Source organism: Nyctereutes procyonoides, unplaced genomic scaffold (genome assembly GCF_905146905.1).
Source record: "Nyctereutes procyonoides isolate TBG_1078 unplaced genomic scaffold, NYPRO_anot_genome, whole genome shotgun sequence".
Lineage (NCBI taxonomy): Eukaryota > Metazoa > Chordata > Mammalia > Carnivora > Canidae > Nyctereutes > Nyctereutes procyonoides.
Genome location: NW_026575040.1, coordinates 471527 through 496498, shown reverse-complemented (window position 1 = coordinate 496498; position 24972 = coordinate 471527). Strand labels below are relative to the sequence as shown.

At 55.7% G+C, this 24972-nt stretch overlaps 1 protein-coding gene across 1 annotated transcript in view; it reads right to left on the bottom strand.

Annotated features, from left to right (window-relative positions):
* Window positions 1–24972, bottom strand: part of TMEM266 (transmembrane protein 266) — a 92512-nt gene that overhangs the window by 31950 nt on the left and 35590 nt on the right. The window contains 2 exon segments of the mRNA XM_055320199.1: window positions 9848–10036; window positions 11628–11757. Coding sequence (XP_055176174.1) covers window positions 9848–10036; window positions 11628–11665 — 227 coding nt within the window. The 5' untranslated portion in view covers window positions 11666–11757.

The window sequence follows — 24972 nt, the reverse complement described above, 5'->3', positions numbered from 1 at the left end:
TTCAACTTAAACTGGGAATCCTGTATTCGGAGCAGGGGGTGCAGAGGGGCCCGGTGAGGGGCTGGGGCCTGGTCGGAGGGGCGCGTGAGATCCGGAGTTACAGGTGAGAAGCCAGAGCCGGTGAAGCCGAGGCGGGAAGGGCCCTGCAGGCAGGGCTGGCGTGTCTGTCGGGGCGGCAGAGGGGGACCCGGGGGCTGACGTACCCCCCCCCCGGCTCAGGACCCAGCAGATGGGGAGACCCGGGGGCTGACGTCTCAGGGCTGTGTGGCTTCTGCATACGAAGACCCTCTGGTTTATAAGATCTCTTGGGCCTCTCTTCCTCAGCTGACTGCTCCTGCCTGCGCAGCGCACTTGCGGCCCTTCTTCCCACGCGTGACCCTCCTGCACCTACCTGCCCCGTCTCCGTCCTCCACTCCGGCTGCCTCTGCCCCCCGCGTCACCCTCTCCCGCCATCTCTCTCGCTCTCAAATCAATAAATAAAATCTTTTTTCTTTTCTTTTCTTTTTTTTTTTTAAAGAAAACCCAGTCCTTTATCTGTGGCCCTAAAAGTGATGCCACTTCCCTGCCGCCTGCCACCTGGGGCCGGGCTGTGCGCCGGGGTTCGGGGCGCCTGAGTCCGTGCCCACCACCCCGGGAGCGTGGGAAGCCGGGGGGACCAAGCCGTCTGCTCCTCTCCAAGCAGGAGGCTCCACGGCGGGTGGATCCGCCTCCGTGGGAGGGAAGGGCCCGGGAGCTGCCGCCTCAGCCGCCCACAGCCCCCCTTGTCTCCTCGGCTTAGGGAAGCTGCCCGGGGCCAGGGGCTGCCACCTGGGGAGCGGGAGGTGCGGGGGGGGGGGGGGGGGCCGAGGCCAGGCCCAGGGTCTGCCCAGGGCACAGGCGCGGGATCCGGAAGCCAGGCCGCCGGACGCCACCTGCCCCCGGGGAGGGCCCACGACAGACGGGAGCGCGGCGGGTCACAGGCTGCGGGAGGCGCCAGGGCTGCGGGGACGGTCAGGGTGGGTGGCCTGTGGGTGACGTGAGGAGCCGGGGGGACCGGCCTGTGTGGCGGCGGCCGCTCAAGGCAGGAGTCTGTTCGGGCACAAAGGGCTAAAAGCTTGACAGAAGAGCTTCTAGAAAATGACGATGGGCTTCGGCCAGCGTCCGTCCGTGTTTCAGGGGCGGGGGCGGGGAGGCCCGCGGCAGCCCTCCGGGCTTCGGGCCCCCGTGCAGGCCACAGCCGGGGCCAGCGCGCGGGGCGGAGGAGGCCACTGCTCCCGGGCAGGCGGGGGTCCCGGGGCCTGGGGCGTCCTGGCTGCCAGGCCGGCGCGGCTGGGACACGCACGGCCGGGGAAGGGGCAGTGGCCGGTCTGCGGAAGGTGGAGACCTCAGAGCTGCCCTGAAAGGTGCCCCCGGCGGAGGGGAGCCCGGCGTCCTGGAGGCTGGACTCCAGAGCAGCCCCCGACGGCCTGTGGGGCCGGCACCGCGGGGGCGGAGTGAATGGGAAGCTTGCCTCCAGCGGGGCTGGAACTAAGGCGCGAGCCCTGGGATTCCCTACCTGCCCCCAGTGCTGCCCTTGGGGGCACCAGAGCCTGAGGCCTGCTGGCTGGGTGGCCTGTGCACAAAGCCAGACCACCACGCACAACACTCTGAGGGTGCACGGCCTTGGGAACGGCGCGGAGGGGTCACCGAACGCCTGGGCTCCAGGTGCAAACTCCAGGAGGCGGCAGCCTGAGGCCTTGTGGCCCCAGGTGCTCCAATTCCGTGATGCTCAACACCGTGGCCTGGATCCTGCACATTTGGGGGAGGGGGTGTCAACAGCCAGCAGAACAGCCCATGGCCTCGCTTTGCTTTTCTTTACTGTGTTTGTCCCAGATGGTTAAAACGCCGTGAGCGAAAGCCACGAGGCTGACTTCAATCCAACTCTGACATCGATCTAGGCTTTATTTTCATTGATTTAACAAACACTTATACGGCACTTATGATCAAACAGAGGAGTTTCCTGAGCACTTTACAAATGTTCACTCATCTAGTCGTTTTAAAAGGCAGTTCCTTCTTTCTTTTTTTTAATAATAAATTTATTTTTTATTGGTGTTCAATTTGGCAACATACAGAATAACACCCAGTGCTCATCCTGTCCAGTAAGGCAGTTCCTTCTATTATTTATTTTTTTTCCCTCTGTTTCCTCTGTTTACGAAGGCTGGGGAAAGCCAGACTTTTCCATCTGGTTGGGCTCGGGCGGCAACTAGAGTCTGCAAATCACACTTCCACGGCTGACTGAGCTCTGAGTATAATCTTTGAGCCTAATTTCCTAATCTCCAAAATAGGGGTATTATCCACCTCTGCAGGGTCGTCGTTCCGAAATATGGAAAGTAACACAGGTAACACAGTGTGTACTGCAGGCCCCCCGTACCGTCTACACGAAGATGAGTTAGGTATGTGGGTGCTAGAAAACGGAGTAATGATCTAAATACGAGAAGTCTCAACGTTCGTTCCATTCCAGCCACAGTTATTCTGCGGCTGCTAAATGCCAGGCACTGTATTAGGTGATGAGCACACAGAGTGCCCAGGGCCTCCATCCTCACGGAGCCTGAGCTCTTGTAAATGAATTCTGAGCCAGCAGTGAGCTCCTAGTCCAGGCCACTCTGAAAGCAAAACAAATCAGAAAAAAAAAAAAAAAAAAAAAAAAGCAGGAATGGGAAATGAGCTCACATGCACGGGAGTTCTCCAAAGAGGCAAATATCTCCTCATGGGAACCACGGGCCGTCCTTTTGCTAAATACGTGAAAGGGTTGGCGGGGCTTCTTCCTTCCGCCGGGGAGAACCAGAGGCACAGGGAAAGTGCGGTGGGGTGGCCTCCTGGTCCCTGCACTGAGCCCAGGAGGCAGGCCAGGCAGTGCAGACCCAGAAATACCAGCACAGCAATCCACTTTGCAAAGCGGGAACCCTCAGCTCGGAGGGGAGGGACGACCCTGGCGGCCACCCGGCCACTTGGGGGATCCAAAGAAGCTGGTTTCCACACTGGCAGCTTTGGGGCTGCAGTCAGAGCCACAGGTCGGCCCTACTGCCCGAGGGGGGGGGAGCATCAGCGAGCCTCCCACCCGCTTGTCCCAGCACCTCCGGCCTCTTGCATCCTGGGGAATGTCAATTGTGGGGAACACGCGGGGTGTGCGGGCGGACCACCAGGCGAGTCCCCTTCCCCGGGGGGCACAAGGGCAGACACAGCGTGGACGGGCCGCTCCTGTGCTGGGCCGAGGCGGGGGTGGGCATCGGCAGGGGCAACATGAGAGCCACCTGACATGGGGGACGGTGCCTTGGGCCGTGGCTGCGAGGCCAAGGCCCACCTCATGGGTCCTCTGCTGTCAGGATGGCCGCGGGCCTGAAACCCCTGGCACCTGCTGCGCAAGCCCCCCCCCCGCACCTGCCAGGCGAGCCCCCTGCACCTGCCGGGCGAGCAGCTGGCACCTGCTGCACCCCGGGTGCATGAGCCAACCTCTTGCACCTGCCCTACAAGCCCCCTCGCAGCTGCCGCGCAAACCCCTTGCACCTGCTGTGTGAACCCCGTGCACCTGCTGCATGAGTCCCCCTGCACCTGCCGTGCCCCGGGATGCCTGGCGAAGGTGCGTCCCTTCACCTGCCATGGCCCGCGTCGCCCAGCTCCCGGGCTGTGGGCCTGCCAGTCCTGGGAGCCCGGGCACAGACCCCCCGCCCCTGATTCCACCCACTGCCCACACAGGGCTCACCCCTTGCATTTGGGCTGCGCCCCAGGGAGGGGGGCGGCTATTGGGCTGAGAAAGAATGAATCCGTGAACTTACTTTTTTACCCACAGGAAAGATCTTTGAGATTCTCAGGCTACAGGGAAGAAGTCAACCTGTGCTTCCCAGGAAATTTCTTTTGTCTTAATGAAAGCTGTACTGCCTGGCTGGCGCACCCAGAGCCCGCCGGGAGGGTCCCCGGGACAGGGAGCTGCGGGTGCAGCCGGGGGCCAGGGGAGGGCCGTTCTAGGGCAGACGATCATACTGACACCAGGAAAGCAGGTGAATGATGCCCCTTTTGAATGTTCCTCTCTTGGGGGAAAAAACGACGTAAAAGAATGCCAGCCAAGTGAAGACCAGAACTGCTAGGCCGCACTCGCACGGGCGTGGCAGGGATGCACCTGCCTTTTAACCTGAACCCCAAAAGGCTTTTCTTTCTTCTCAAAGGACACTAAAGCTGGCATGTTCTGAGGCAAATCTGATTTATTTTGGGGGGGATGGCTTCGTGGAGGAGGGAGACGTGGAATTAGCAGGGGTGCTCGGAGGTGAGCCAGCTACAAACCACGGTCTCGTTCCCTGAGAGCAACCTGGTCCCTCCCTGTGGCTCATCCAGTTCTCTCCAAACAGAACAGGCCTTCCCCTCTCCTCACCCTTAACACAGTCCCGTCCATCCGTCCGTCCGTCCACTCAGCTCCTTCCTCGCCTGCACCAGCGCCCTCTCTGTTCCAGGCTCAAGGGACCCTTCAAGCCTGAGGACGCACTCGATCTGGAACTGCAAGCAGACTGGTGAGCGGAGGACTCGAACTCGGGGTTACGAGTGCTGAGATCAAGGGGGTGTGTGGAAGTAAGGCTTTACCCGGGCCAGGGGGCGGGGCACACAACACTTTCTGGAAGAGGTGGCCCTTGAGCTACACGGTGGAGGGAGGGGCTTTGCTTCAAGGTGCCTCCCGTCCCCCTCCTCTGCCTCCAGCCTTTGCTGGTGCATCTAAAATCAGCGTAGTCCTCACTTAAAGACGTTGCTATATTGGACCTGTCCCCACGGCCTGACCTCTAAATACCCATTCCTGGGCTCCTATCACACCTTTTTCCTCTGACTGTGAAGTTCTGGCGGAAATGTGCCGTCGGGACCATCTTTAAGCAGCGACCCCCCTTTCCGTCTCCCGTCCTTCCTCCAAGCTTCCGTCGTCCCGCGGCCCGGCCCTGACCTCGCAGGTTCGACCTTTCAGAACCCAAAAAGCATAATTACAAAAGGCTGGATATCTTTCATTTCTTTATTTTTATATTTTTTGACAAAGACCATCCCACCGGGACCCTCTCTGTCCCCCTCTTTCTACCAAAAAGATGGGGAACACTTTCTTTGTGGCCACGGAGTCTCCTCTGTAAGAAGGGGGTGAATGACTCCCGCCTTGGGTTGCCTTCCTCCACACTGTCACCATGATCGCCCCAGGGTGGAGGCTCCCGACTTCTCGGAATTTCCTCTTGTGGCCCCTGGTCCAGCTCAGACGCTGCAGCCTGACCAGGCCTTCAGTGCAGTGGAGCTGGTTAGGAGAGGTGCAAGCTCCGGGCCGTGCCACGAGCCCCCCAACACTCGTTCCCTCCTCCAAGGATGGACGGTTGGCTCGCTGGGCAGCAGCTCTGGGCCTCACTTCCCCACTGCTGGACGGGACGACGTCCGATGCCCGACGACGAGAACCAGGCAAAAGGGGCTCTGGTCACGTGCAAACACACGGCACCGCCCCCCAGGACGGCCAGCGAAGTCGGACTGCATCGGAGTCAAAGAACCGAGCGAACAGCCGGTGGGACCAGCCGTCGAGGGAGGCGGCGTGTTCCTAGATCATCCCCACGTGGTGACGAGGACAGCTGCAGAGAAGACCTGATTCTGGAGGAAAGGTCACGAAGGAGGGAGACCGGGCTCCCGTGAAGAGGTGGGCCTGGGGGTGACTCCCCAGCCGCCCCCCAGGGAAGAGCCACAGGTCTGATCGGCGCCGCGGGCTCCAAATCCCTTGGGACCCGGTCCCAGCCAAAGTCCAAGCCAATGCAGAGGGCAGGTGAAGGCTTCCGGGAAGCTTCTCTGTTGCTCGTAAAAGGGATTAACAGGGAGTCATTCTCCCCGACCAACACGGGTGAGGCGGGCGACCCCCTCTCAGCCCGAAGGAAACTTCGCCCGCATCCAGCGTGAAGGTGAGGCCGATGCCGGCGGCGGGCATGGGCAGGGGCAGCAGCGTGCTCCTTGCTCACGACGTTTACCCTCTTGGCCCCCCTGGAAGCCGCTGGGTCTGTGCTCCACGTTGCGCGAGCGAAGTGGGTCCTCGCTACGGGGTCTGGGCGGGGCGTTCGCGTTTGTGGACAGATGTGCAGGACTGTGCGGTGTCCCTGTTTTGGGGCGAAGAGTGGTGACAGCAGTGGCGTGAGCTGCAGGGCAGATGCCGGGCAGCCGGGACCCCCGGGGGTGGAGGGAGGGCCAGACGCAGTCGGGACGGGGCCGTGGCCCGAAGCACAGCCACTTCAGGGCTCGCTGATGGGCAGTACGGCCTGCAGACGGGTGCAGAGGCACGGAGCCCACCCCGCACGGGTGCCCACAGCTTCGTGCTTCCTGAAGGCTGGGCTGGGTGCAAGCATTTCCATGACGGGCAGCGGGCATGGATGGGAAGGGGCCCAGAGGAGGGGCAGGAGGGACGCCATCCCGGTGCAGACCCCGCCTGATGGGCGGCTCCATGGAGCTCGGCACCCCGGAAGCCAGCGGCTCCTCTCCGGGCAGCGAGCAGGCTCAGGGTCCTTGTAAATGAGCCACAGCACGGGCGCGTCTCATCCGGGGGTAACAGGTCGGGGAGGCCGGGCCACTGGGTACAGGCCCACTGACGGGAGCTACAGAAATCCCTCTGGGGGAATAGACAGCTCGGCTTCAGGTTTGGGTTTGAGACGGAGCTTCTGGAGGCCTCACGGCGGCTGCTCAGCTGGGCCTGAGCTGTCACCGTTTGTAGCGACGACCCGCAGGGAGATGAGGCAAATAAGCCGCCAGCGCAGGGGAGGAGCAGGTTACTCCATCGGATTCTTGCCAGGGCTCCGAGTGTTTGGGGTCCCTGCGAGGGGTCAGGGTAGCTGGATAAGAGCCGGCGGCCCTGGAGAGTCGGGGGGCGCAGTACAGGGGCCACAGCGTGTGCACTTGCTCCATGGCACTCGGAGGGGGACCCTCGGGGTCTGGCCACACGGAGAGGACGGGCGGGCAGTGACAGGGACGCACAGCCAGGGAAAGTCCCAGGAGGACGGAACCGCAGAGCCACATTCATCCCGCAGAAGGTGGGAGGGCCGGGGTTGGGGCTCGGGTCGGGTGCCCCAGAAGGAGCGGGGCGGGCGCAGCCCCACGGGGCGGCTTCTACTTTCTGAGGAAGGAGGGAGGAGGTCATTGTTGAAGGCAACGGGGACTTGCGGGCAACGGAAGCAATCGGAGACGGCCAGCCAGGGCCCTGAGGGACGCCGTTGGGCCGAGCCGAGAGGCGAGCGGAGAGCAGAGACCTTGGGTCTAGGGACGGGCTGCCAGGGGTCAAATGTGTGTCCCCTCCCCACCAGTCTTACAAGGAAGCCCTAACCCCTCAACGTGTTGTATGACGGTGGGGCCTCTGGGGGTGATTAGGGTCCGGTGAGGTCAGGTACGGCCCCACAGGAGGAGGAAGAGTCCGGAGCACACGTTCTCCTCTACCTACACGGAATGAGGAGAGGCCACCCGTCACCCAGTCCTCGCCAGCCACCAAGCCCGCCGGCACTGTGAGGATGGACTCCGCGTCCCAGAGCCGTGGGGTGGCTAAGGCACCAGCCAGGGGGCTCCTGCTGCGGCGGTGAGCTGACAAGGCTGCCGGTCGGCACAGGGGCTGACTGTCCCGCCTAAGCCTCCGCAGCCTGGGTGCAGGGTCCTGGGTGCAGCCTGGGTGCAGCCGGGCAGCGGAGAGCTCAGTCTGGGCTCTGCACACGGGCCGACGAAGGGCCCTCGGGAAGGTCAGGGAGCCTGATGGAGACGGGCCTCTTCCCCACGCCCGGGGGCTAACGCACATCCCCGCGCCGGCCCCTTCTTCACAGGGCAGAAGGGAAGGCGGACTGAGGAGCACCCTGACACGTTGCAGGCACCCGACGGCGTAGCCCGCGTGCGAGGCACACAGCCGCGGTCACAGCCGTGCACGAGCAGCAAGCCCGCGTCCCAGTCGGCTCCGGGAGCCGAGAAGGCAGGCTCGGCTCCATGCTGCTGCCGTGTGACCCGGGCAGGCTGCTCGCACTCTCTGGGCTCTGTGGTGCCGGAACACCCAGAACAGACGCTTTCTACGGCCCCTTCTGCTCTAGCATCTTCAGGTTCTGGGTGACGTGAACGCACTGGACTAGCACGGAGTTCGAGAGACATGAGCGGCCACGTGAGGGCCCAGCCGGGGGCCCTGAGGCCTCTTCACTTCCTACAGACCAGACCTCCCGTCTCTGCAGGACATCTTGCACCGTTTTGAGAAACTGGTACCAAGCCCCCGAAGGAGTCACCTTTGCAGGCCCCGCGGGCAACAAGGCCCAAGAGCCCGGGTGACGGCCCCTGGCCGGTCAGTGTGAGCCCCCGCCTGGCCAGCACCCGCCGGGCGACCTCACGGAGGGCAGGCGACCCTCCCTGAGCAGTCGGCGCTCGCCCCATCAGCTTTCTCCACCCGCCTCCGCTTCCCTCGAATGCCCTCCTCTTGCACAGCTCCCCAGAGCTCCTCGCCGCCTGCGGGGTGGGAGCCACCCACCTCATGAACCAGGAACCCCCGAGCGGTGCCGATTGGAGCTTCCCGGTTACTCAGCTGAGTTCTGTTAACAGTGCAACGCGGGGTTCCGGGAGGTTCCGGGAGGGGGGACACGCGTGTCACACCTGAGGCTGACCCGACCTGCACGTGGTGCTGTTTTGCGGCGTTTCGGAAAAGGCCAGTTCGGAATTTCTGAGAAAACCCCAGGAAATGCATGCAGCCAGAGCCGAGGAGCCTTGTGAAGAGAGGCCTGTCCCCTCTGCAGCGTGCTTTCGTTTCGCTTCCTCTTCCTCCAGGAAGCCCTCTGGCCTCCACCGGAGCTCCTGAGCGAGAGCTCCCGCAGCCAGGCGGATCCCCTCCCTGGCTGCTCCCTAATTACGCAACAGGAGCAGCGGTCCAGGGTGCACCTGGAGACTCCAATGAAACCAAGAGCTTCTCTGCCTTGCAGGCGCCTCATCTGTATTCTCCTTAATCAGAAGAAAGCTTGTAGGGCTCTAATCAGGAGCAAGCCTAACAATGAAGCAGGTCTCCCTCTGCCCCTGCGGAGCCGGCGGGGGGCGGGGGGGCGGGGGGCGAAGCTGGCCCTGGCCTGGGGCCTCCAGGATCTGGGGATCCAGAGGCCGCCCTGCGGGTCCGCTCGGTGCCCAGGTCCGCGTCCTCCCCGCCCTGCAGCCCTTCGCTCCCTCCCAGCTGCTTGCCCATCCTCTCCCCACGGTGCCCTCCTGCTGACTCGCGCCAATGCCTAGAGAACGTCTCATTTCCAGCGAAAGCCTCTCGGGTGCGGTTTTGGCAAAAGCTGCGGGGTGTCACAATTGCTGGGAAGTTTCCCCCGGGAAGTGGGAGGGCCCCTCCGGGAAACAAGCACAGGAAATCCAAGCTCTGCAAAATCTAACTGTAGCTGAGCCTGCTCATCTGCTTCTAAGGTAACCCAACGAGCCTTCGTTTTTACTCTCAAAGCAGCCAGCACGTTCCAAAATCCGGGCACACAACCTGAGAAAGGAGAGTGGCCCAGACGGGGCTCCGAGGGTCCCGGCCGGCGGATGTTCATGATTCTCTAAGAGCAATGGGCGGGGGCGGGGGGTGCACCGACTCTCCGGTGCACAGAGAGGAGGCTGGAAGGGCCACTAAGGAGCAATTCGGTCCTAAAACCATTTCATGAATCCCTGAGTCCCAAGCAAATGTCACCTCAGAGGCTGTCTAGCGGCACCAGCAGTGCCCGGAGCGTTTTCCCCGGGAAGCGACGCCCGGGTGGCTGCTGTGAGTTCCTGGTCTGCAATTCCTGTGCTGCCTCCCTGGAGGTGCCCACGGAAACCCCGGGGGGTGATGCAAAGGCCTTCTCGGCTACTCAACCGTCCTGGCACCTACCCTTCTCTTTGGTAATCCTCGTCCAGATTTGACAGGAGCTGCGAGCCCGCCGTGGAGAGGTCGACGGCAGCCAGGGGCAGGTCACGAGAGGCAAAGTTTAGCAGCTGCACGGGAGCAATGCTCTTGGTGTCCTCGTCTACTTGTTGGGAGATGATCTCGACCTCGGAAATTCCTCCTTCTATGGCAGGCCTGCGTTGGGGAAGAGGACCACAGGGCAGTCAATCCCCAGGGACAAAGCAGGTCTCTATGCCTCGAGGAAGGAAGGATCTGTGCTGCGCCGGCGGAGGGCGCGGGGAGCCCGAGGGGCCGGCCTGCAGCCTGGTGTTCCCTGCCGGTTGCGGACAGCGGACAGCGCAGGCAGGAGGCAGATCTGCAAACAGGAGCTATGGGGTGGGATCCTTATGAGGCGGGTGGAAGACTCGGGTGGAAATACCCCGTAGGATTGGGGCCCCTAGACTTTATATTGGAGTAATATATTCTTTTTTTTTTTTTTTAAGGATTGGCTTATTTATTTTAGAGCAAGTGAGCATGGGAGAGGGCAGAGGGGAGGGGGAGCCAACTGCCGCTGAGCAGGAGCTCCAAGCGGGGCTCGACCCCAGGACCCTGATACCATGACCTGAGCCGAGGCCCAAGAGTCAGACGCTTAACTGACCAAGCCGGGTGCTACTCGCTTCCTACGTGAGCTGGTCCTACTACATCTCCCCGCCTTTAAGGGCTGCCAGTAGGGGATGGGGGCACTTGGTGAAACTTCTGCAGAGTTTTCGGTCTCCTCCTTTGTCACTGGGGCACAGGGACACAGAGAAGCCTCAGTTTCTCCAGTTGAAACACGAGGAGGTGAAACAGAGGCTCCGTCGGGGCCACCCATTGTCACCCTATCTTCTGATATGGGTGGGAGACACGGTGCTAGAGGAGCTCGGCCTGAAAAGAAGGTGGTTTCACGGGGCCGGGGGGTAGTTTCTGAGACTAAGAGGATGCGGCTCCGGGCGTGGGGACACGTCCTTCTGCCTTCCTGCCTTCCGTGCTGTTTCCCCCCCAAGGTCACAGCAGCCCAGCACCACCTCCGGTTGTGTGGTCATCTTGGCAGGAGGACACTGTAGAGCTCCTTCTGTCAGAGGGGAGAGTAGGACCCTCCAGCCTCGCTTCTGGGTTCAGTTCTGGGGTTTGTTGGGATCAAGGGGGTCAGTTCCTCCTGTAGGTCCACAGGCCTCACCCGGGGCAGGGCGAGGGCGCGGGGCAGAGGGCAGGTGCCTTGAGGGCAGCCGCCGGGGGCAGGGGGAGCGGGTCGGGCCGGAGGGCAGCAGCGGGACGTGGCCTGGCGTGTGCGGCGGGAGGAAGCCGTCCACAGGACCGCGGGTTTAGGCACCCACAGGGCTCCTCCCTTGAGACCTCCGCCCCTGCTCTCAGAAACCCTCCCGTGATTCCTAAATCTCCTTGCGATTCCCACTTTGTGGAATCGCCGTAGCACGTCCTAGCCGCGACCGGACGTTTGCTCTGGAAGTTTCCCGGCCTCCCGTGGCCCCTCGCTGAAGGAGGAGGGTGGCGTGGCTGCCCGAGTGGGAAGACCCTCGTCTTGGGGAGGAGTCACAGCAACGGTTCTGGGCCGGAGAGCTCCCGCGCTGTCATGAACCGAAATATGAGATGAGCCCAGTGGTCAAGTCGGAGAGAGGGCAGGTGTGACAGGCCCAGGGACAAAGTGGCCCGGAGCCCCACGGGGCCGGGCGGGGGCCGCTGGTCGCACCCGAGACTCGGAGGGGCTGAGAGAAGCCCCGGTGATACTCACTGCAGCCCGGTCATGGTGGGAGGCACAGCCAGAGCCATGGGTCCTTGGGCATCTACTGGGGCGCAGCGGTCTTGGGGCCCGCCGTCGGCATTTCTAAGCGCGAGTTCTTACAACACGCACGACACGGTACCTTGAAAACAAATAATTGCATGGAAGCGATTTATTACCCTCGGATGTCAAGCCAAAGTCCTCCCAAACTCATTTGAGGACGGAAGTCCTTAGAACGTTGTTCTTCGGTACAGCACTTTGCCTTCCAAGTTAGGTCTGAACAAAGACAGTGTTGAACAGATGCCTACAACGACCCGCTGTGGGTAAGAGGCGGGACTTCTCTGCTTTTCAGGGACGAGTAAATTGGCCCAGGCTGACGAGACGACTTTGCTGGTCACACGAAATAACAGGAGCGCCAGACCGGCCGCTTTCGGCTTTCGGACTGTTCGTCTACAGCCGTTTCATTAAAGGGCCGCGCGGCAGCAAGCCCGGCGATTTCCTGCCCCAGCGCCTGCATCCCAGGAACCGCGGGGACCCCTGCAGCCCGGCTCCCCGTCAGCCTTGCCACCCCGGGCTCGTTACTTCACTCCTTTGTCCCCGGTTTCTCCACCTGTGAGAGAAGAACCGTGATGGGACTCAACGCATTGATGCACGGGAGACACTTAGGATAGTGCCTGTCACGTGGTGTCGACTTTTAGTATCACGAGTATTTTATGGATTTAAATCGCACTGTCTGTGGCACCTGAGCACGTTCCAAGGCATTTGGATGTGGCTTTGCAAGATTTCCTCTTAAAATCTGGACTAGGTAAAAAAAAAAAAAAAAAAATCTGGACTAGGTAAACGGAGCATCCTTTTCCATGAACCAGGGCTATGGCACCACCTGGAGGTCTCTAAGATGCAGAAACAAACTGGCAGAAAGGACACAGACGTGGAGCTGGGTTCCAGCGATTTCCTACAAGTTACGTGGGAGGTTACCCCGAGGGGTGGTCCCTGCAGAGGCTGCCTTGTTCTGCTGCAAACTGCCTTTCCAGGGAAACCTCAATCCCAAGCTCCGCAAGCAGAAGCACTTGAAATGCAGAGACAAGGGCGTTGGCGCCTCACGTAAAAGGAGCAAAGCACTCCCAGAGCAAGAGGTATCTGATGGATGGCTGCCCTGCAAACCGGGGAAGCTCCTTAAAGGTCTGCGCAATTAAGAAGTTTCCCAGCCTGGATTATGGTAACCGTATCCATTTCATGCCTGCCCAGTTCCTGTTCTCTACCTTTCCTGCAATTTTTAGTTATCTATAGACTTTAATCAGATTCAAGTTTTTTTTAAGATTTTATTTATTTATTTATTTATTTATTTATTTATTTATTTATTTATTTATTTATTTGATTTATGAGAGACACAGAGAGAGAGGCAGAGACACAGGCAGAGGGAGAAGCAAGCTCCATGCAGGGAGCCCGATGCAGGACTCATTCCCAGGACCCCGACGTCATGCCCTGAGCTGAAGGCAGACACTCAACCGCTGAGCCACCCAGGTGTCCCATGGTTTTGTTTTGTTTTTTTTTTCAAGACTATACAGGCAGTGTTGTGACTTTCATCAGGAGATACATAACGTCTTGTTCTTCTTTTTGTAGCATTAACAGCCATTGACAACCACCTCCTGGACCCATAAATCCATTAGAATTTGCAACAGGGGCATACATACGATTTTATCATTCCTTCTCCGTTTATCAGCTTCTATGAAGATACACTCCTCTCCTCAACTATTTGATTACCCCAAGGTACAGTTCGCATAGGAAAGGGAGGATAAGTGCTTACCCCTTCCTTTTATTTACTGATTTTCAAAATTTAATTAATCGGGATCCTGTTATCTTCTAAACTCGATCAATGGGGTATTTTCCACAGCATCATGGGTTTTATTTTTTTATTTTTTATTTTTTTATTTTTTATTTTTTTTATTTTTTTTTATTTTATTTTTTACTTTTATTTAAATTCAATTAATTAACATATGTATTATTGGTTTCAGAGGTAGAGGTCAGTGATTCATCAGTCTTATATAATACCTGATGCTCATTATATCACATGCCCTCCTTAATGTCCATCACCCAGTTACCCCATCCCCCCCATCCCTCTCCCCTCCAGGGACCCTCATTTTGGCAAGTAGCTTTTATTTATTTTTTTTTTATTTTTTATTTTTTTTTTATAAATTAATTTTTATTGGTGTTCAATTTACCAACATACAGAATAACACCCAGTGCTCATCCCGTCAAGTGTCCCCCTCCGTGCCTGTCACCCATTCACCCCCACCCCCCGCCCTCCTCCCTTTTTATTTTTTTAAATTTTTATTTATTTATGATAGTCACACACACACACACACACACAGAGAGAGAGAGAGAGAGAGAGAGAGAGAGAGAGAGAGAGGCAGAGACACAGGCAGAGGGAAAAGCAGGCTCCATGCGCCAGGAGCCCGACGTGGGATCCGATCCCGGGTCTCCAGGATCGCACCCTGGGACAAAGGCAGGTGCCAAACCGCTGCACCACCCAGGGATCCCCATCATGGGTTTTAATTCACTCAGAGGGAGCTGAGCGACGGAGCGGAAGTGATTGCCACCTCCAGGACAAGGCAGAGACGAGGCAGGAGAGAGGGTAAATCGGCCGAGAACGGACCGTGAGTAGCTGCTTCTGTAAGTAGTTTTGATCCCTAACAAGCAAGCTCTCTGAAGATGTTATTTAAAAATAATATTCTCCAAGTAAAATAACCCCCAAAGCACAAGCCTGGCACAAAGCAGGTGTAGTCTAGCACTCTATAAATGAACATTGGACGTGCAAACCTGATGTCTCAAAAACCTGGTAACAGCAGAAGAGAAAACCTGTTTTGCATTTATGGGGACTGGCTGTGGGGGGTAGAGGCAGCTTTTTTGACGTTAGTAAAATTCCAGGTTCTTCTACTTGTTGCTCATTAGTGTTTGTAATCACCAATTTCAGTTGTTCCAGCCCCATCAGAATTCAGGCTGGTATCCTAGGAATTTTAAGTCTGAAAAAGGCTTTTAAGATCAATCACTCGCCAGGTGAAAACGTCCCTAATGTGGTTCCCCTGGGCCCAGAAGTGCCCGTGACAACTCCTCACCTCTTACTTGCGTGACAGCCCCTTTGCACTGCGACCCGCTTTCACACGCATCCTCCGGCTTCAAGCCTGGCCTGCTCAGAATCACCTGGGCCTTTCGGGATGTACACATTCGTAGGCTATACTGCGGGACTGCTAAATCAGATCTCCGCACGGGGAGCTTGAGAATCTTTTCTTATTATTTTTATTTTTATTTTTAATTTTTTAAAAGATTTATTTATTTATGATAGAGAGAGAGAGAGAGGCAGAGACACAGGCAGAGGGAGAAGCAGGCTCCATGCAGGGACCCCGACACGGGACTCGATCCCAGGACCCTGGGGTCACGCCCTGGGCCGAAGGCAGGCACCAAACCGCTGAGCCACCCAGGGGTCCCCGAGAATCTTTCTTTAAATTCCCCAGGTATTTTTTTTTTCTGACCTGCAACCACTCCTTTTGACTCTATTATACCAATGGTCTTCAAACTTTCCATCGCACCAGAATCACCTGGAAAACTACGCGGTTCCCTCCGCAACCTGTGCAACTCAGTGTGTCTGAGGTGGGAACCTGAGAATCCATAGTTTGAACAAATTCCCCGGGGATACTGGTTTGCTGATCCTCAAACCACATTCTGATCTTCTTGAGTCAGAACCTACTTGAGGTAAAGACGGCATTTTATCCCTATTTCGAGGCGGACTGGCTGCAAAGCTGCTGTGGTGGGGCTGTCAGCCAAATGCACCCCGGCCAGGCTGGAGGAGTCGGCATATCCATTGGGAATACTTTCCTTTGCATGTAACAGAATATCTGACTAGCAGCGACTTGGGCAGTGAAGACTTTTATTAACTGTCTTCTGCAGGGGCAGCCCGGTGGCTCAGCAGTTTAGCGCCACCTTTAGCCCGGGGCATGATCCTGGAGACCTGGGATCGAGGCCCACATCAGGCTCCCTGCATGGAGCCTGCTTCTCCCTCTGCCTGTGTCTCTGTATCTCTCATGAATAAATAAATAAAATCTTAAAAAAAAAAATCTTCTGCAGCAAGAAGCCTGGGGGCAGGGGCTCTAGGATATTACCAAGGACTCCAGCTGGTTTCATACTTTCCCAGTCGTCCACGTGATGCACTCACACTCACTGCTCTGGTTGCAGAATGGCTGCTGCAGCCCCGGCTTGCACACCAGCTCCCAAACAAGAAGAAAGAACCAACGTCCTTCTCCTCACAACGCTCTGATCTTTGATTCTGCAGGAATTATCTTTTCTTTCCAAGTCCTCTAGCCAACCTCTCCTTGGGTGGAGCTGTTCCCGTGGGTACGTGGTGGCAGAGAAGCCTGGGACAGTGGGCACCAGGCCCAAAGAGTAAGGAGGGACGTGAGAACCTCGTCCGTCATGATTCGTCCCTCGGGGCTGCGCATATTGTTTCCAGAAGCAAGTCTCCGTGCTCTCGGCAAGTAAGAAGCAGGAAGGAGCTGCTGTAGGCGTGACCAGCTGTAAGCCGAGCCCGGCTCGGGTGCCTCTAAGGGGTTCTGAGGCTCAGCTCACTACGTTCCCTGGATCTCCAGGGCTCTTTTACTTAGAAAGCACTGCATGCGGGAGGTTCCGTCTTGACGTCATCAAGCTCGCTGTAGGGCCTGTTGCTGGTGAGGAGCCACCAACACCGGCCTCCCTGTGGACATGGTGCTCCACGTCCGCAGCACGAGAAGGTCGGTCCTTGTGCTGCAGGAGCAAGGTTCTGGGGAGCAACCCCGTCATCCTTGTTGCCTTGACCCGCTAACGCCCTGCTCCCCTAACGAGCAACTAAAATGCAGACAATCAGTCACGTACCCAGGCCTTCTCCCGCTCCAACCTCCGGCCTACGACTAAATTCTAAGCTACAAAATGACGGGCAGGGCCCCGGCTCTCCCTCTCGGTGTCCACGGCGTCCTCTGGATGCCTCTGAGCCTCTGACGGTCTACTGTTTGCTCCTCTCCGCTGAGTCACGCAGCCCAGCAATTACCATCAGTGCCCTCGAGTATGGAGAATGGCAAGTAAGATGACACAAAACTAGACCTAATCATCCCAAATCACTTGGGTAGTCTGAGAGGGGAATCAAGAGGACCATCATCACAGTCTTATCATTCACCCTCAGTATTTTTTTTTTTTTTTTTTTTTGCACAAGCTTTCCTTTGAATTGAACGAGCCATGTCACTGCTGGGACAAAGGATCCACCCACGGCCTCCTCACTCCTGGCTGGCCTGGATGGGAAGCGGACCACCTAGCGGGCACTCCGCACCCCCGGCATGATGCCCTTTCCCCCTGGAATTCTTCAGAGCTTCTGGGAAACTCTATTATCTAAGATTTTGGGAGGTGCCGACAGAGCTGGGGCTGTAATGCCTGTCCCCTCACCCCCTACCTTCCCTGCCTCTGGGATCCAGCTAATTTTTTTTTTAAGATTTTATTTATTTATTCATGAGAGAGAGGCAGAGACACAGGCAGAGGGAGAAGCAGGCTCCATGCAGGGAGCCCGACGTGGGACTCCATCCCGGGTCTCCAGGATCATGCCCTGGGCTGCAGGCAGGCACCCAGATCGAGCTAATCTTAAGCACACGCACCACGCTTTGCACATCTCCAAAACGATATTTTGATTTATGTGATGTTGACTAAAATACGTTAAGAACTCAGATGTAAATTAATTTTGCCGCCGAACTCAACAGGACACCAGGCCAGTGACCCTTCTTAGGTAAATGGAGAGGAGAAGTCCCCTCTCTTCAATACTTTTATTTATACTATAAATGGCGTGACGTAGAAGTGACCCCCATTCCTTACCCTCCCATGCCAGCGCCCCCTCTGTTACAGGCTGAATGTTCTTGTTCCACCTCAAGAGTCCCATGTTTCTGGGTATGTCTCTGAAGGTGTTTTGTTTTTTAAAGATTTTATTTATTTTAGAGAGAGAGTGGGGGGGGGGGAAGGGGCAGAGGGAGAGGAAAAGAACCCCCAGCAGAACCTGTGCCCAGCAGGGAGCCCAACACAGGGCTCAGTCCTATGACCCCAAGACCACTACCTGAGCAGAAACCAAGGTGCCCAGGTGCCCCTGTGAAGGGGTTTTTGGATGAGATTAACATTTGTAAAGTAGGTAGCCCTCCTGATGTGGGTGGGCCGCGTCCAATCCGTTGATGATTCGAAGGCCTGAATAAAATACAAGGTTGAGTAAGAAAGGATTCTTTCTCTCTGCCTCGCTGTCTTTGAGCTGGGACATCAGTCTGCAGCCCTCAGGGTTAGACTCAGCCCTACACCACCGGCTCTCCGGCTAGACTTTGCAGCTTCCGTAATCACATGAGTCAATTCCTTAAGAGAAATTACTTTATTGAGCTTTTTTTTTTAAAAAAGATTTTATTTATTTATTCATGAGAGACACGGAGAGAGGGGCAGAGACACAGGCAGAGGGAGAAGCAGGCTCCACGCAGGGAGCCCAACGTGGGACCCGATCCTGAGACCCCAGGATCATGCCATGAGCCAAAGGCAGGCCTTCAACCACTGAGCCACCTAGGCATCCCATATTGAGCTTTATATATATATATATATATCCTATTGGTTCTGTTTCTCTGCTGTACCCTAATATATCAGCAAGCATGAGGTGTGCTCACGGGGAGCAGCAGCTCATGGCCCCCTTTCTCGCACATCACTATGACGACAGACACCCGGGCTGGCCCGCTGCCGGGTGCCCAGTCGCCCCAGTTGGGGCCAGCCAACAGCCAGCCACTCCCCAGTCTGTGAGTGAGCTCCGTCAAGACAAGAAGAACCGGGGATCCCTGGGACACCCAGCGGTGTCCAGCCTAAAGCACCAACCCAGAGTCATGAGCTAAATTAAAAAAAAAATCATTATTCAGTTCTCTAATAACATCTTCCAAGTTCCAGGAACAATATTAAGCATCGACATTATCATGATGAATAAATGAGACGCGGTCATAGCACTCAAGACATTTGGGGGCTACTGATAGGACAGATGCAGAGACCAAAATTAAAATTCAAAAAGGTGAGAATAGGGCAGCCCCGGTGGTGCAGCGGTTTAGTGCCGCCTGCAGCCTGGGGTGTGATCCTGGAGTCCCGGGATCGAGTCCCACGTCGGGCTCCCTGCATGGAGCCTGCTTCTCCCTCTGCCTGCCTGTCTCTCTCTCTGTCTCTATGAATGAATGAATAAATAAATAAATATCTTTAAAAAAAGGTGAGAATAATGAAACATTACAAGAGTGTTTTGAGAGCTGTAAACCTCTTTATAAATATTACTGATGATTCTTCGCACTGGCAGGCACCATCCCCTCTTCCTTCAGCTATGAAAGGTTTAGTTTTTTTTCAGCCCACCGAGTTTTCAGGGTAGTTTATTCTGTGATATTATGTGGCAACAGATCACCAATAGAGACAAATGTCCACTGCAACACGTAAAAATGCAAAATATATGTTTTTAAAGCACGAAATTTCCCTCCATCCTCCCTCTTAAGCTTTCACTTCTCAGCTGAGGTCCCTATGTTAACACCTTGCTGTAGAAATTCTTGTTCAGGATCCTGCAAGCATGTACTCACATCTATAGGCTAATTTTTGAGGGTTTGTGTTTGGCAAAGTAAAACCAACTCTGCAATTTGCTTGTATCGCTTATCAATATACGATGGGCACCTTTTCTGGTCAGTAGATAAAGAGATAACGATTTATATGTTTTTCTGATTTCTTAATTCGTATATTTACACGCATGCACCTGTACGACTTTGCATAAATTGCTTGTCATGAAATTCAAGTTTTTAGTGGTGCCTGTTCCCCCTCATTCCCTGCCTTACTGCTGTCTTCCCCCGACAGATGCTTGTGCACATACACAACCCATTAAACCCTATGTATCTTTCCTTACTGTTCTTTGTGTTTATATAATTATACAAGTAGTTGTTTGTTTTATTTAAAACTATATCATCAAAAAATAAAACTATATACCATTCATACTTATCTACTTTTTGCTTTTCCCACTCAATACCTGGTAGAGAAACCCCTTCTCCTAAGTCAACCAGAAAACTCAAATTCATTCCTTAATTAACGGCTGCACAGGGATCCCTGGGTGGCGCAGCGGTTTGGCGCCTGCCTTTGGCCCAGGGCGCGATCCTGGAGACCCGGGATCGAGTCCCACGTCGGGCTCCCGGTGCATGAAGCCTGCTTCTCCCTCTGCCTGTGTCTCTGCCTCTCTCTCTCTCTCTCTCTCTCTCTCTCTCTCTCTTTCTCTCTCTCTGTGTGTGTGACTATCATAAATAAAAAATTAACGGCTACACACACAAAAAAAATTAACGGCTGCACAATACTGCATGGTGTAGATGTGCCATAATTTAGTTAACAATTTGCTCACTGATGGGCAGTTTCTGATTTTTTTTTTTTTAGGCCACTGCGAAAAATGCTACAGTAAATATCCTTGCATGCATTTCAATTTGTATTTATTTTCAATCGCATGGGACGGATTCTCAGTAGTGACATTAGTGGGCTGAAGAGTGTATCTTCAAAAATTTCAATAGTTAGAACGAGATTGCTTTCCCAAGGACATAATAATTCACACTCCACCACAACTCTTTGAGGGAAGGGTCTTAATCATTCACAAGCTGTCGAGGGCGGCGGTGAACCAGGTAAGTCCAAAAACTTGCTTAATTAAACCGTCTTCCCCAAGGAGCATTGGAGTGAGAACAGGAGACAAGGGTGAGAGCAAACCTACTAATACGTATCTTTATGCCCCAACATAGTTGACTTAGGGACCATCCTGTGACAGCGTTCCTACGTGTCATTTTATTTTATTTTTATTTTTATTTTTTTATTTTTTTTAATTTTTTTTCCTACGTGTCATTTTAGCAACAGTCAATCCCCCGAGAACCCCACTTTCCTCCTTGTGCCATAAACCCTAACCATCCGAAGCAAGCCAATCAAATGACTGGTTCTCGGTTCCCTCGGGGGCCCACCCCCGCTTCTGCTTACAAGCTGGCCGAGGATGGGTTAAAACATGGCGAGCTTAAGGTAGATACAGGAGACCAACTAAGTGTATTATCAAAGGAGAAAAATTTAAGGAAGAATCACTCTCTTTTTCACAACTTAAGTGTATCAGTATAGAGGATATGGCTCACTTATTTTTTCTCCTTTCCCCTTTATTCCCTTAAAAAAAATGAGTGGGAAATATCAGAAAGGGAGACAGAACATGGAAGACTCCTAACTCTGGGAAACGAACTAGGGGTGGTGGAAGGGGAGGAGGGCAGGGGGTGGGGGTGACTGGGTGGCGGGCACTGAGGGGGGGCACTTGACGGGATGAGCACTGGGTGTTATTCTGTATGTTGGCAAATTGAACTCCAATAAAAAATAAATTTATTATTAAAAAAAAAAAAGAGGATACGGCCCAAAGTATTACCAGAGACTGTCAGAAGGTGGCACCGGAACCTCCTCAAGTTGTCCCCTCCACAGTCTGTGCCCTCCTGTCCTCACTCCTAGGGAGGTCAGGTCTCCTTTCACAAATCACAGTTCTTTGCATAATGACAGCGGTTAAAATGTGGGCCGGTGTACCATTCGAACACCACCCCCATGGCACGGTGCTCACTGGCACTAAGCCCGGGCTCTGGTTTAGGTCAGGACTCGGTGGGAAGTGATACCTCACTTTGGAGAACCCAGGTCTCTCTGGAAGCCTCCCAACTTCCAGCTATCGCTCCGTATGACGCCGCTCTGCAGAGGTGCTCCACGTACATCTCCTGGGATGCTGGGAAGATCTCACTTTCCTCTAAACAACACTATTTTATTTTATTATTTTATTTTATTTTAAAAAACAAATTTTATTTATTTATTCATGAGAGACCCACGGAGAGAGAGGCAGAGACACAGGCAGAGGGAGAAGCAGGCCCCATGCAGGGAGCCCGACGCAGGACTCGATCCCGGGTCCCCAGGATCACGCCCCGGGCCCAAGGCGGCGCTAACCCGCTGAGCCACCGGGGCTGCCCAACACTGTTATTTTAAAAGGGTAGAGACTGGAGCAAATGCAAGCCAAGGCGTCTCCATGCCTTTACATAGTCAGATAAGAAGCATCTGTGGAGATCCCGAGAGTCCGAAGCTTGGTGCCCAGTGCTGGGATGCGGCAAGGTCTCGGCCATCTGCGCTCTCAGTGTCCAGTCTTACCGGATCACAGGTTCCAGGGCAGCAGCACATGGATGACGACTGGAGGCGACAGGTGCCGGGTGGCATTGAGCGAAGGTGTGGCCAGAGTAGGGCAGGGGGAAGGTGGCGTGGGCTGCACACCGAAGGGGCGGCGGTTCTCCACGTGGAAGCTGCGGCCTGCCCTGCCAGACGCCGACGTCGCCCGTGGCGGGAGTCCGGAGACAGCGGCAGCCTCCGGCCGAGGCCAGTGGTGTCCACCGGGGGCCGTGGCTGCCTCGGGCAGGAGAACCACCCAAAGAGCTTGTCTGAAAGGCCGATTCCTGGGCCACTCAGGTGATCCTGAGCAGGGAAGCCAGGACCTGGAGTGGCGCTGCCCTCCGGGTGATGGGCCACCTGTGAAAGCCTGGCCTGAGCAGCTTTCCCAGCCCCTCTTGGCTTTACTTTTACGTCCCTCCTTCAAGAACCACAGTTGGGGTCTCCCTAATTACAAGCACCCCTAGGCCTCCGTCCGTTCCAGTCCCTTCTCTCCCGCCAGTTCTCTGCGTACCGACCGCCACCCCAGCTTGTCTGAGCTCGGAAAATCCTCCGTCACCTCCAGAGGCTCCGGGCCTGCGTCCACTCCTCCAGCCTCCGAGGTCCTTCCTTCTCTGTCCTCAGCTCAGAAGAGAATACGGACTCTGTCACCACGGTTGACATTCAGGCAACCGAACAGTCCCAAGGTTCTTAGCGCAGAGCAGGCTGCAGGGACAGGGACGCGGAACCTGGAAATTCCCTTAGTCGGAGCTGAGAGCCCAGTGTCGCCCCTGGGAGGACGTGGCTGGCCCAGCTCCGGTGCTGTCATGGGGTGTCACTTGGCCCCGGTACGTGACCAAGCAGTACAGCCCGCGAGGAGTGTTTGCCGTGTCCTCCACACGCCGGTGTGTAAGTGCCATCGACGGAAGGAAGGAAGGAACGCAGTCAGCGGAACCAGAGCTCGTCGATGGAAAAGGCTGCACAGCACCATGCTGGGTCCCTGCACCGACTCCCCGAGGCCCTGCGGGTCTCGCCACCGGGAACTGTTAGCCGAGCGCGAGCCCCGCAGACGGGGCCGGGGCGTTACTGTTAATGCGGAACATTTAAGGCATAAGAGGACAAACATGAATGGAAGCTAAGGGTCGGGCTGACTGGGGACGAAGGAGCCCAGAGCGCCTTGCACGGTCACGCCTCTGCCCCTGAATGCCCGGAAGAGCAAAGGGGAGGGAGAGGGAGCTCAGACGCCCGAGTCCCGAAGGGGCGATCGCACCCGGAGGGAGCCCGAGGATCACGACCAGCCACCCCGGGACTCCCGTCCCCGGAAGGGTGACAGACGCCGTCGGGGGCCAGGAGGCCTCTGGGGGACGCCGCCCAGGGCCATGCAATCTCCTCCTTATGGGCCAGTGTCCCCGGCTGAGTGGGCCTCGGCTGTTCCGCAGTGTTCCTCGGGCCCAGGTCCTCAATGCTGTCGCCCCACTCAGGCGTCCCCGCAGGCCCGGGCCACCCTTGAGGGTCCTCCTCCAGAGGGGCTCCTCGGGGGGAGCAGGCAGCACCGGGGACCGAGGGTGTCCCCCGTCCACCTTCCAGGAATGGTGACGGAGCAGGCGCAAAGGCCATTCGCATGCAGTTTCGACAGGACGGTCAAGTCTGCAAGTTGCTGAAGGGCCACGCGGTAATAGGTACAATCATCCCAACACGCATGTCTCAGCCCAGCAGCTGCACTCGCAGGAGGTACGAAATACACACATGCGCCTACGTAAGTCCCCGCACGTAGCAGACGCTCCCAAGATATTTGATACAGGAATCAGGAAAACCAGAAGCTGAAATGTAAACGTGTGTCACAAGGAGCCTGGTTAAATAAACAAAATCCTGAAAAGGATGGATGTGGCCTGGAGCTGAGCGCGGGGAGGGGCCGCTCACCGAGGCATGCGAGGGACCTCGGGATAATGGAGACATTCCAGACTTTGATTTTGGTCAGGGTGCATTCAAGACGAGTGCTTTTTATTGTTTGCAAATTATACATTCAACAAAATGGCTCTTTTTTTTTTTTTAATGGATGAACTCTAGGGGATCCCTGGGTGGCTCAGCAGTTTAGCGCCCGCCTTCAGCCCAGGGTGTGATCCTGAAGTCCTGGGATCGAGTCCCGTGTCGGGCTCCCGGCATGGAGCCTGCTTCTCCCTCTGTCTGTGTCTCTGCCTCTCTCTCTCCCTCCCTATGTCTATCATAAATAAATAAATAAATAAATAAATAAATAAATAAATAAATAAATAAATACATACATAAACTTTAAAAAAATACATAAATGGATGAACTCTGGAAACCAATGAAAACTAATACAGAAAGTTGTTTGCCATTAACATTAATGGCATTAAACTAATAACATTAAATAAGAAAAGTGGGTTATAAAATAATATACATGATAATCCCCATTTATGAAAAATACACAGAAAATGTGTGTGTGACAGAGTGGGGAATGAATGGGACTTTCCTATGGTCCTGGAGTCGCGTAGATAGATGCCCTAAAGTTAAGGACAAACATGGTAGATGCTCACATTTTCTAAAGAAAGATGCCAGACCATCAATTGGGAACATACTAACAGATGGTCAAGCTGGTCCGGTAACAGCTCCCAACAGCCTGTAGCAGAGAAGGCTAGAAAAATTCATGCCAGACTCCCAGGGTGGCTGAGGCAGTGGGAGATGGGCAGGTGAGGACACAGGGCAGTGATGGGAGCAGCCTGTCCTCCACCACCAGCTAAGCAACGAGGTGGCACCAAGGTTCTTAGTGAAAATTAAACTCGATGGTTTAAGCAGAGCACGGATTTATTTATTTATTTATTTGTTTGTTTGTTTTTTGGATTTTTAAAGGATACTTAATCCTGGCTGGGCCAGAGAGCAAGCGTCGAAACTACGTGGTCAGGATCACCGACCTGCCCCTGGCGCTGCTCCTGGGTATCCCTGATGCCATGGCACCACCCAAACATCCTGTCCTCCTGCTGTCCAATCCTCAGGCTCCCAGTCCCATCTCTGGCAGAGACGGCTCATACAGCTGCCTCCTGGCTCCGAGGGAGGCTACTACCTTGAATGGTGGGCTTAATTTGGGGTTTTCCCCAAATCTGGAAAGGCCATTCAAAGGACATGGGAT